Genomic DNA, 13,248 nt, shown 5'->3' on the forward strand with positions numbered 1-13,248 from the left:
CTGGTCCCCGGGGTATGGGAGGTCCGCATTTTAAAGCCCGGGTCTATGGGTAGTCCGCAGTGCGGCAATTCAATGAAGGAGTGTGGCTTAAGAATGGCGCTAATAGCGGTCGCGGTGCTGCAGGCCGCAACCTCAGGTTTAAAATTTAGCCCCCGGCTTTTCCCCTTCATACAGGATGGAGTTTGGCCACGCCCACCGGCAGTTACCGCCGCCCACTTTTTCTGGCGCCTCTCGTTCCCTGAGAAGCGCTCTCACTTCCTGATCTCGGCTGCCATCTTGGAACACCCACAGGGCTGATGCTGCAGCGCTGCTCCAGCCTTTTGAATCACAGCCTTCAGGACTAGCGATTTTTGTGCATACACTGCGGACCTCCCCTGGGAACTCAAGACACAGGACCTGGGTAAGCTGCAGAAACATAACTTTACCCTTCCCCTGTTAGTAAGCGCTCTCCTCAAGCTATGCTATGTCTCAATCAAAGCCTTTACAAAAAGTCGGGGCAAACCCACACTGTGTTCTTCGCGGCATGTACCTCTTGTAAGGTGTCATTACCCCAGGGTCACAATACTGCATTAGGCACAGCTTGTGAACCGGTGACTGCTCAGGAACCACCTGTTACTGATACCGAACCCAGTGAGCTTAGTCCCCCTGAGTGGGCTACCTCCCTTACCCGGTCTATGGCATCCCTGGCAAAAGCGTTACACTCGTTCTGAGACCCTTCCTCTAACCAGGGCACTATTTCGGACGACGCTTCCAATCGTCAGAACCCCTCGTACTCCAGGGGTCGTACCTTGCCAAGGAGCTCTCGCTCTTCCAGGAAAAGGACTAATGCCATATCCCCAGACCATCACCAGGATTCGGGTTCTGAGAGCTCCATTTCTCGCTCCCCTCCCCTTCCATTGGGGCTAGTAGAGGACCTGTTTCAGAGGACGATTCTGATACGTCCCTAGATCAGGAATTTCATCACGATCAGGAGACTCTCGACTCCATGATTGAGTCAGTGAATAAGGCTTTGAAACTTGAGGAGGAACCTGTTGTGAATTCTGCTCTTGGGCTCCTTCCGGTGGTTGTTGGTGGTAGTGCAGTTGTCTTGGGGTTGTAATCCAGGGCAGGTGTTTCTGCTGATTGCAGCTCATTTAGATATTTAGGTGTGCAGGATCCATGAGTCCTTGCCAGTTGTCCATTGTTCCTGGAGGGATTGCATCTCTCTCTGGTTCCTCATGCCCTGCTGCCAATTCAGCTAAGATAAGTGTCTGTTTTTTTGTCTCTGTGCACACATGCAGTGTGCTTTGCAATTCAGTGCAATTTATTGTGTTTTTGTCCAGCTTAGACTTTGTTTGGATTTTTCAGTCATGCTGGATTCTCAGGAGATGCAGATATACTTTCTATGTCTTTAGTTAGATGTAGAATATTTGTATTATATGCTGTGGATATTTTTAGGATTTTAATACTGACCGCTTAGAATTCTGTCCTATCCTTTTCTATTTAGCTAGAAGTGCCTCTTTTGCTAAATCCTGTTTTTCTGCCTGCGTGTGTCTTTCCTCTTATACTCACAGTCAATATTTGTGGGGAGCTGCCTATCCTTTGGGGTTCTGCTCTGAGGCAAGATAGAATTCCCAATTCCATCTATAGGGGTATTTAGTCCTCCGGCTGTGTCGAGGTGTCTAGGACGTGTTAGGTACATCCCACGGCTACTTCTAGTTGCGGTGTTAGTTTAGGGTTTGCGGTCAGTACAGGTACCACCTACTCCTGAGAAAGTCTCTCATGCGGCTCCAAGGTCACCGGATCATAACAGGAACCTTTATCTAAAACGGATCATGCCATGTCCTTTAAGAGGACCAAGCGAGCTCACAGAGTGTTCGCCACTCATCCCGAATTTAAGGAAATTGTTGAATCCCATCTCATCTTATCTGGATATGTCCAGATAAACGATTCACAGGGCAGAAGGCCATGGAGTCAAACTATCCCTTTACCCAGGATCCAAGAAAAGGATTGGTCGCAGTCTCCCCTGATCCCGCCTGGCTATTAAATCTGTTTTATCCTCTTCGGAGGGCGCCTCTATTAAAAACCCAACCGATCGTCAGATCGACAATATGGTGTTTTCAGCCTCTGAAACCTCAGCAGCCGCACTCTTCCCATCTTTTGCCGCTACGTGGGTGGCTAAGGCTCTAACCCGCTGGGCTGAGGTCTTGTCTTCAGCAGTGCTGGATACCAATCTTCCCCCCGAGATAGCAGACCTCGCTACTCAGATAGCCAGAGCTGAAGATTTTTAGTAACCGCGTCCCTGGATGCCGCAAACTGCGCTTCTCAAGCAGCAGCAAACGCCATCACCATACAGAGGTCCTTATGGCTCAGGCACTGGCGTGCGGATTCTGCTTCCAAAAAGTCATTGATTTCTCTACCATATCAGAGCGGTCGCCTTTTTTGGCGAAAAGCTCGACCAATTAATTTCCAACACCACTGGAGGGAAGAGTAAATTTCTTCCACAACAGACCCTTTCGGCACCAGCAATAGCAGGCTCGGTCACGATTTTTTTCGTTACAATTCAAACTGGTCCTCTACTCCTCTACTTCCACATCTCCCGGTTTTGGCTGGGCACAACGTGGAGACAGAGGTTCCCATGCCTCTTATAAACCTTCCCCTTGATGGAGAGGCAGGCCTAGGCAGTCGGGATCCAGAGGCTCCAGAACGGGCAGATCTTCCACACAATGACTCCCTCTGGTATCCGGGAGACACCCTCAGAGTAGGCGGCCGCCTGCTTTCCTTCAGTGCCGCATGGTTCTCGGTCGCTCACGACAAGTGGGTCTGCGACCTAGTGTCCTCCGGATACAAGATAGACTTCTTATCTCGTACTCCAAACTGTTTTTTTCCTGTCTCCTCCTCCCAGGGCAAAAGCATCAGAGTTCTTCAAAGCTATAAGCTCTCTGAGAAAAGACGGAGTTATTATTCCGATCCCTCAAAGCGAAAGGTTTGAAGGTTTTTATTCAAACCTCTTCATTGTTCCAAAGAAGGACGGTACAGTACGGCCCATACTGGACCTAAAACTGCTGAACAAGTTCGTCAGGGTGCGACGGTTCCGGATGGAATCGCTTCGTTCTGTCATCGCCTCCATGGAAAAAGGCGAGTTCCTGGCGTCTATAGACATCCAGGACGCTTACCTCCACATTCCTATTTTACCTTCTCACCAAAGGTTTCTTCGCTTCGCAGTTCAGGAAGATCAGTTTCAATTCGTTGCTCTGCCCTTCGGCCTCGCCATCGCCCCCAGGGTATTCACCAAGGTCATGGCGGCTGCCGTGGCCATACTCCACACCCGAAGAGTGGTGGTGCTACAGTATCTAGACGATATCCTCATCAAAGGCCCCTCCTTCCGCACCTGGAGGAGGCCGTGAACATCACAATAGATACTCTCTCGCCTGGGTTGGAAGATAAACTTCAAAAAATCTTCCCCAGTACTGGCCCAGCGAATTTCCTTTCTAGGAATGATACTTTACTCATCCCGGGGGTTGGTTCTTCTTCCCCCGGAAAAGATCTCGGTTTTACAGTGAGAAGCTCAGAGGCTCTCCCAGCCTCGCACTCACTCTCTGCGCTTCAGTTCTCGGCAGGATGGTAGCAGCTATGGAGGCGGTTCCATTTGCTCAATTATACCTCCACCCCCTACAGCAGTGTTCCCCAAGTTCGGTCCTCAAGGACCACCAGGTCATGTTTTCAGTATTTCCTTAGTATTGCACAGGTGATAATTGCATCACCCGCACAGGCAATAATTCTTTCACCTGTGCAATACTAAGGAAATACTGAAAACACGACCTGTTGGTGGCTCTTGAGGACCGGAGTTGGGGACCACTACCCTACAGCATGCCCTCCTGGCTGTTTGGGGACAGGAACCCGTTCTCCCTTGACCGCTGGTTCCTCCTTCCCCAGCGAGTCAGACAGTGTCTCAGGTGATGTACATTCACATCCTCCCTGAATCAAGGGAAGTCCTTTCTTCCAGTACATTCGTTAGTTCTGACAACAGATGCCAGTCTTCTAGGCTGGGGAGCGGTGTTCCCTCATCACACTGCTTAGGGCCGCTGGTTCCCCCAGGAATCACGTCTTCCGATCAACATCTTGGAAATTTGGGCAATCAGGTTGGCGCTTCTCCAATTCCATCTCTTCCTGGCAGGTCGCCCAATCAGTATTCAGTCTGACAACGCCACTGCAGTGGCATACTTCAACCGCCAAGGGGGAACCCGCAGCAAGGCAGCCATGACCGAGGTAGGCCACATCCTCCGATGGGCCGAGGAAAACCGCTCAATGATTTCTGCAGTTCACATCCCGGAAGTGGACAATTGGGAGGCAGATTTCCTCAGTCGTCAAGGCATCGACTCCGGGGAGTGGTCTCTCCATCCGGAGATCCTCCACCAGATCTGCTGTCGTTGGGGAATTCCGGATGTGGATCTGATGGCCTCACTATCCGGCACCCATCAGGGCAGATGCTCTCGTACTCCCGTGGCATCATTTTCGGCTTCCGTACATATTTCCCCAGCTTCTTTTACTGCCGAGAGTCATCAAGAAGATCAGAGTGGAGAGGGTACCGGTAATCCTGATTGCGTCAGATTGGCCGCGCTGGGCATGGTACGCGGACGTAGTTCAACTAGTCGCCGACGTTCCCTGGCGATTACCGAATCACGCAGACTTGCTATCTCAGGGCCCCATTTACCATGATCAGCGCTAGAAAGCTTACATCTATGCGTATTTATCATCACACCTGGAAGACCTTCTTCTCATGGTGCAACGACCGAGGACGTTCTCCTCTTCATTTTTCCATTCTCGAAGTCTTACAAAACGGGTTTGGACTTGGGTCTCGCCCTTAGTTCTCTCAAGGGGCAGGTTTCAGCCCTATCTGTTCTGTTCAAACGCAGGATTGCCAACAGATTATAAGTCAAGACGTTTATTCAGGGAGTTTCCCATCGGGTGCCCCCCTATAAGATGCTGTTGGAACCATGGGACCTTAATCTTGGTCCTTGGAGTTTTGCAACAGGCTCCTTTCGAACCTCTACAGGAGGTTTCCCTGTCTTTTCTTTTCATGGAAAGTTGCTTTCCTAGTTCCGGTCACCTCTATAAGATGAGTCTCCGAGCTGGCGGGCTTGTCTTCTCAAGTTCCGTTCCTGAATTTTCATCATAAGGTGGTGTTGAGAAAATCCCCGTATTTTCTACCGAAAGTTGTCTCCTCTTTTCATCTCAATGAGGAGATTGTTTTTTCTGTCCAGCACCAGTACATCGCATCGCGAAGGCCCTTCACACACGGGATTTAGTGAGAGCTCTTAGGAGATACGTCTTGCGGACAGCGTCTTTCCACAGGTCAGATGCCCTGTTCGTGCTCCCGGAAGGACCACGGAAAGGGTTTTCCGCTTCCAAGGCGACAATAGCCAAATGGATTCGTTCGACTATTCAGGAGTCCTACCGAGTCAGAGGTCTTCCTGTCCCAGCAGGAATTAAAGCTCACTCCACTCGGTCAGTGGGTGCATCTTGGGCCATCCGGCACCAAGCTTCGCCAGCCCAAGTTTGCAAAGCTGCGACGTTTACAAAACATTACCATATTCACTCTCAGGCCTCGGCAGATGCGACCGTCGAATTTTGCAGGCGGCAGTGCCGAATCTGTAACTTGTGGGTACAAGAAGCAATTGCAGTTGATTGTTTCCCACCCAGGGACTGCTTTAGGACGTCCCATGGTCCTGTGTCCCCCAATGAGGCGTAGGAGAAACAGGGATTTTTGTGTACTCACCGCAAAATCCTTTTCTCCGAGCCAATCATTGGGGGACACAGCACCCACCCCGTTAGCCTATTGGCTTTGGTTTCTGTGTTGACTTGGTTTTGACATAGTTCATCCTTGTTAAATGTTAAGCTCCTACTGCTTTGTTATAGAACTGGTTCACTTAGAGCCAGCAGGAGGGTGTATACTATTCTTTCTGTATTTGCTTAGTGTCCTCCTAGTGGCAGCAGCATAACACCCATGGTCCTGTGTCCCCCAATGATTGGCTCGGAGAAAAGGATTTTACGGTGAGTACACAAAAATCCCTGTTTTTATTTTATAGCAATTAAATGATTTTTTTATTTGTATTGTTCTTTACTCATTTTTTACAAAATGTTATACTGTGTCTTACCAGATATGTAAGATTTAACAGACTGCATATTGCATTAATACAAGGCTGACTATTTTTTTTTTTTTTGTTTCTAGTTACTCCAACCCATGTTCCACTGCAAGAAGCAGTTCTTCCACTAGCAGTTTGCTTACTTACCAGAAGATGAATGTGGACAATGGTGAGACAACTAAATCATACGGTAGATACTATATTCCTGTGTTATTGCAGGGGCATCTCAGATTGTGAGAATCCCCCAATCATTGGTGAGACATGGCTGCAGGGGCATCTCAGATTGTGAGAATCCCCTAATCATTGATGAGACATGGTTGCAGGGGCATCTCATCAAATTGTGAGAATCCCCCAATCATTGGTGAGACATGGCTGCAGGGGCATCTCAGATTGTGAGAATCCCCCAATCATTAGTGAGACATGGCTGCAGGAGCATCTCAGATTGTGAGAATCCCCCAATCATTGGTGAGACATGGATGCAGGGTCATCTCAGATTGTGAGAATCCCCCAATCATTGGTGAGACATGGCTGCAGGGGCATCTCAGATTGTGAGAATCCCCCAATCATTGGTGAGACATGGCTGCAGGGGCATCTCAGATTGTGAGAATCCCGAAATCATTGGTGAGACATGGCTGCAGGGGCATCTCAGATTGTGAGAATCCCCCAATCATTGGTGAGACATGGTTGCAGGGGCATCTCAGATTGTGAGAATCCCCCAATCATTGGTGAGACATGGTTGCAGGGGCATCTCAGATTGTGAGAATCCCCCAATCATTGGTGAGACATGGCTGCAGGGGCATTTCAGATTGTGAGAATCCCCCAATCATTGGAGAGACATGGCTGCAGGGGCATCTCAGATTGTGAGAATCCCCCAATCATTGGTGAGACATGGCTGCAGGGGCATCTCAGGTTGTGAGAATCCCCCAATCATTGGTGAGACATGGCTGCAGGGGCATCTCAGATTCTGAGAATCCCCCAATTATTGGTGATACATGCCTGCAGGGGCATCTCAGATTGTGAGAATCCCCCAATCATTGGTCAGACATGGTTGCAGGGGCATCTCAGATTGTGAGAATCCCCCAATCATTGGTGAGACATGGTTGCAGGGGCATCTCAGATTCTGAGAATCCCCCAATCATTGGTGAGACATGGCTGCAGGGGCATCTCAGATTCTGAGAATCCCCCAATCATTGGAGAGACATGGCTGCAGGGGCATCTCAGATTGTGAGAATCCCACAATCATTGGTGAGACATGGTTGCAGGGGCATCTCAGATTGTGAGAATCCCCCAATCATTGGTGAGACATGGCTGCAGGGGCATCTCAGATTGTGAGAATCCCCCAATCATTGGAGAGACATGGCTGCAGGGGCATCTCAGATTGTGAGAATCCCCCAATCATTGGTGAGACATGGTTGCAGGGGCATCTCAGATTGTGAGAATCCCCCAATCATTGGTGAGACATGGCTGCAGGGGCAACTTTAACGGAAGTCATCATATGTTGGCCCCTTATGCTGCAAATGCCGCATTTATATCTCATTTAGGAGCTATTCACACTTAAGGCTTCGTGGTCAGTTTTCATCAGTAAGTTAAAGTTCCCAGTGACAAGTGTTTTTACAAACATTTGTTAGGCCGATTATTGGCTTGTTTAAGGTTAAGTTCCCACAATGAATTCTTGGTGAGTTTTTGATGCTGTTTATTTTCGCAGTTCAAAAAACGCTTCATCATAGGGTATGATTCACGTAATACGCACATCGCTGTATCAAAAATGTTTCGCCAAATACTGTGAAGTATCAAAAATAAGACAGCGCTGTTTAAAATGTGACATGCCAAAAAGACAATAAAACGCAGTGTCAAAAATGCTATAAAATTAATATAAAAATACAAGTAATATAATTTACCTGATAGGTGCAGAAAATCTGCAAAAAAAGGAGATGTTATCTGTCCTTTATACTTTCTTCAGGAGACCTACACCCAGCCCAGTGTGTTTCACTGTCCATGTTCGGATCACAATATCAGGAGAGTTTACAGGTTTCCTGGCCCCAAATCATCAGTCTCCTGTATGCTTATGAGGCTGTGGAGTTCAGGCCAAGTGACTGATGGCCAGCCCAGAAATCAGGGACATGAGCACAGCCCTTTAGATCAGGGCTTACTAATCTTCTTTGTATGGTAATATTGGTGTGAAAAGAGGATTCATTTAACTTGTAATAAATATAGTCTCATGGCAGATTAGCAAGAAAACGACTTGATAATTTAGCAAATTCTTAATATCAGAAGTTATGGGGCCAGCAGTAAGGCATTATACTTTTATCCTATTCCTTAAGACTCAGTATGTATGGCAGCATTAATCTACATTATATCCAGCGGCCGGATAACTAGCACTGGCACCATCGGCCATTCCAAGTGCATGGTAATATACGATGATCCAGTTAGCTGTCATGGAATAAAGTCCAATAGATTTATATCTTTCTCAGATTTCCCTCTGAGTACCATGAAAGAATCCTGTCAGCTGTAAATTAGTGTGCACATGTAGGGGATGTGACAGGGTAATACCTGGTTCCCCTTAACCTCTGTATATATGTAACTGATGTTTTTCATGTTTTGCATATGTTTCATACACGATGGTACTGCTACGCATAAAGTGTATTACCACTGTGTATATGAGTACTGCTACACCTTATGTGTGTTGCTCTGTCTAATGCTTAATATGTATTCCCATGTATTTGCACATTGTTTGTCAGGGAAAGCAAGTGCCCTGGGCCAGTATAGTGTTAGGAGAGTAGTATCCCAAGTTGGCCACTATATGGTGGCATCATAGAAAATGGTTAGCATGGGAGGGGCACGGTGAGAATAAGATGGGGAGGGCTTCCTGTTTTAGCCCAGTTGGGGCCGGGGCGCCCGAGTAGCTCTACAGGGCTGTCCAGCCCGGGGTTGACATTGTGCCCCGTAACGTTCTTCAGAAGTGTGAGCCCAGCTGACAGGATCCAGGGGCCGGAGAGTTACAGCACACAGCAGCAGCATTGACGGTGCAGAATTAGTGGGTCTGCAGTTGTCATCAGAAGGAAAAGCTAAGCAGCACGAGACCAGGTCACACCAAATGTAGCAGATTTTTGCGTGGGCAGCGGTTTTCAGATCCGGGGTGAAACGGTGGAGAACCCCCCCACAGGAGGCAAGAATACAGGACAGTGAGTATGTTAAGGGACCGAAGAATGCGGTCCATCCCAGGGACAAGCTTAGCATACGTGAGAGAAGGCAAGGGAAAGCGGAAGCATTGCTTGATAAGAATTCCTGAGTGTGTATTGAATATGCCCTGGATGAAGTGCTGAGTAAAAGAGTTGATGTTGAAAAGTTGGAACTGGACTGTGACTCTTATTTTGTGGAACCGTCTGTGAGGAATAGATCCCCGTACCGGGCAAGTGCAGATGGCGTTGAGGAACAGCACCGAGGTACTCAGAAAATAAAACATGGTCTTGTGCTGGGAGAGGGCCAGGGGGTGATACAAGGGTTGCTGTCGGCCATGACTACGGCCCTGTCCCCGGCTTTCTACACACATCCCACACGCAGACACTGACTGTATGGATTCATGTATGTAACAGGTTTTTTTAAGTATAGTGTGGTGTCCGATAGTTCAAATCTTCCAATAATCCAGTACAGGACAGATGCGCTGTGGACTTTACCAGTGGGTTAGGAGTTGGTGCAGAGAGAAATCACAGTGGATTACAGTACAGTAACCTAATCCACATGCTGAGGACATTTTTGATAATGGAGACACAAGCATTATGTTTTCTTCCAATTCCACGGCATGTTCATTCTGCTGTGTATATGGTGCAGATTTTTAAGTCCACGTGCACGCATTGAGTATTTGGTGAGTTTTTTACATCACTATCTGTAAGCCAAAACCAGGAGTGGAACGATCAGAGGAAAAGTATAGTATGGTTTTGGCTTACAAATACTGAGGTAAAAAACTCACCAAATACTCAATGTGTGCACATGGCCTAAGGCTGTGTGCCATCGATGAGTTTTTGATGCTGCATATTTTTGCTGCGTTAAAAACTCATCGTCTTAGACCACATTCACACGTTCAGTATTTTACCTCAGTGTCTGTAAGCCAAAACCAGGAGTGGGTGATAAATACAGAAGTGGTGACGTGTTTCTATTATACTTTTCCTCTAATTGTTCGACTCCTAATTTTGTCTTACAAATAGTGATGTGAAATACTGAGCAAATACTGAACGTGTGAACATGGCTTTATAGTTCCGTAAAAGTGGATGGATTTATAGAAACCTCGTGCCCACTGTGCTTCTTTATTACTCAGTGTTAACTGACCTGCGGTGTGAGTTTCAAATCTGCAAAATATCAAGTTCTCTTGCGGGTACACTGAGTTTTATGTGCAGATTTTCCCCATAGACTTGCATTAGATGTGGTAAATCCATAGGTAAAAAATGCATACAAGTTTTTAGTGCTTCTCTGTTGCGGAAACGCACTAAAAACGCTTGTGATCTGCACATGACTATCAATAAAATGTTTTAAAAGCCAAATACCAGAAAGAATAAAAAACAAAACAGCTTTATTTAAAATATGACATGCCAAGATAAAAGCCGTATGATTAAAAACGCATGTAAGAAAAAACGCACTAAAAAAACCCCCAATAAAAAACCTAATTTACTTAATGGGTGCAGACAATCTGCAACATTAAAAATTCACCAAAAGCTCATCATGGGAACATAGCCTCATACATGTGGATTTGCAGCAAGAACTATACCTCAGTATCTGTAAGGCTACGTTCACAATTGCGTTGTGCGCCGCAGCGTCGGCGCCGCAGCGCACAACGCAAACAAAAACGCAGCAAAACGCATGCACAACGCTGCGTTTTGCGCCGCATGCGTCCTTTTTTTAATTGATTTTGGACGCAGCAAAAATGCAACTTGCTGCGTCCTCTGCGCCCGGACGCGGGCGCCGCAGCGATGCATGCGGCGCAAAACGCAAGTGCGACGCATGTCCATGTGCCCCCATGTTAAATATAGGGGCGCATGACGCATGCGGCGCCGCTGCGGCGCCCGCCGCTAATGTGAACGTAGCCTATGCCCAAACCAGGAGTGGGTGAGAAATACAGAAGTGGTGACGTGTTTCTATAATACTTTTCCTCTAAGGCTGCCGTCACACTAGCAGTATTTGGTCAGTATTTTACCTCAGTATCTGTACTTTTCTTTCTTCAGTATTAAAACCATGATTCCTAATAGTCCACAAATAAACCTGCTGAGCTGGAAGATTCAACCCTCCGCCTCCGTTATTACAGTAATCTGTATGTGATTAGCAGTAGCTGACAGAGTCAGGAAAGGGCCCCTGTGCAAGAGCAATATACGGGCCCTCTGCAGTCCAACAGAAAATCATAGTGCACAAATCACCTGTTTTGGTAAGGAAATGGGTCCCCTTAGTTCTTAGGCCTCAGGTTGCACCAGTGATATGTCCACCCCTGACGATTAGACTGATGGAGTATTATATCACGCCTTGTGTTCGGTGAGTAATGGTGATACTCAGGACTGTGGAGTTGGTAAGCCAAGACTGCGACTCCTCAATTTCCATGACACCTGACTCCACCAAAATGGGCTCCGACTCCACAGCCCTGTTGATACCTGTAGCGGCCTGTCACATTGCAGCACGCTAAGTGGTTTCTTTTAGTATTTAGATCACGACTGTTCGATCACTAAACAGGAAGAGGATAAACGTGTCACTGGTGTATACTTTATGGAGTCGGGAACTTACAAGCTCACTCTTTAGGCTGTGTGCACAAGTTCAGGATTTTTCACGTTTTTTAGCTATAAAAACACGATAAAGCTGCGTTAAAAAACGCATACATTAAGCATCTTATTAGAATGCAATCCGCAATTTTTGTGCACATGTTGTGTTTTTTTCCGCGGCAGAATCGCATTCCGGAAAAAAACGCAGCATGTTCATTCTTTGTGCGGAATCGCGGTGATTCTGCACACATAAGAATGCATTGATCCGCTTACTTTCCGCATGTGACTATGCCCACCATGCGGGAAGTAAGCGGATCATGTGCAGTTGGTACCCAGGGTGGAGGAGAGGAGACTCTCCTCCAGGCCCTGGGAATCATATAATTGTTAAAAAAAAAAAAGAATTAAAATAAAAAATTGTGATGTTCTCACCTTCCGGCAGCCCCGGCAGCTTTCCTGTTCCTCGCGATGCTTTGTGGCAATGACCTGTGATGACATAGTGGTCTCGCGAGACTGCTACATCATCTGGGGTCATTGCCGCGAGACATTATTGAGAACAAGAGCATCACGAGGAGCGGGAAGGCTGCGGGGAACGCCGAAAGGTGAGAATATCACAATTTTTTTTTTTTTTTATTATTTTTAAAATTAGATCGTTTACTCTTGATGCTGCATAGGCACCATCAATAGTATAAGTTGGTCACACTTGTGAAACACTATGTTTGACAAGTGTGACCAACCTGTCAATCAGTTTTCCAAGCGATGCTACAGATCGCTTGGAAAACGCTAGCATTCTGCAAGCTAATTACGCTTGTAAAACGCTAGTGTTTAGCGGGAAAACGCATGCCAATTCCGCATGCGTTTTACCCGCGGCACAGTTGCGGAATTGCCACAGAAATTTCCGCGGCAATTCCGCATGTGTGCACATAGCCTAAGGGCTGTCCCACACGTCCAGATAATTCCGGTACCGGAAAAAATCGGTACCGGAGTTATCCGTGTCCGTGTGCCTGGGAACTCACGTAGGCCATACGTGCGGCACACGTGTGCCGCCCGTATGGCGAGTGGGTACCACACGGAGCGTGTGGTACCCACGCGTGTGGTACCCTGCATCGCGCTGAAGCCGCGATTCATATGTTCCCTGCAGCAGCGTTTGCTGCAGAGAAAATATGAATAACAGTGTTTAAAATAAAGATCTATGTGTCCGCCGCCCCCCCACCCCCTGTGCGCCCCCCCCCCGCTGGTCTGAAAATACTTACCCACCTCCCTCGCTGCATCCTGGTCTGGCCGCTGCTTCTAGTGTATGCGGTCACATGGGGCCGATCATTTACAGTCATGAATATGTGGCTCCACCTCCCATAGGGGCGGAGCCGACTATTCATGATTGTAAATGATCG

The 13,248-nt window shown here is 47.5% G+C and overlaps 1 protein-coding gene and 1 long non-coding RNA gene across 5 annotated transcripts in view; one reads left to right on the forward strand and one right to left on the reverse strand.

Annotated features, from left to right (window-relative positions):
• The window catches only part of KIF5A (kinesin family member 5A), a 231,481-nt gene that overhangs the window by 203,699 nt on the left and 14,534 nt on the right, over nt 1-13,248 (forward strand). For all 4 annotated transcript variants that reach the window (XM_077297746.1, XM_077297749.1, XM_077297748.1 and 1 more), the window contains one exon: nt 6,212-6,294. In XM_077297746.1, coding sequence (XP_077153861.1) covers nt 6,212-6,294 — 83 coding nt within the window. The remainder of the gene's footprint in view (nt 1-6,211; nt 6,295-13,248) is intronic.
• Nucleotides 1-13,248, reverse strand: part of LOC143816849 (uncharacterized) — a 98,516-nt gene that overhangs the window by 66,611 nt on the left and 18,657 nt on the right. The gene's annotated exons all lie outside the window — the stretch shown is intronic.

Source organism: Ranitomeya variabilis, chromosome 3, assembly GCF_051348905.1.
Source record: "Ranitomeya variabilis isolate aRanVar5 chromosome 3, aRanVar5.hap1, whole genome shotgun sequence".
In the NCBI taxonomy this organism is placed as follows: domain Eukaryota; kingdom Metazoa; phylum Chordata; class Amphibia; order Anura; family Dendrobatidae; genus Ranitomeya; species Ranitomeya variabilis.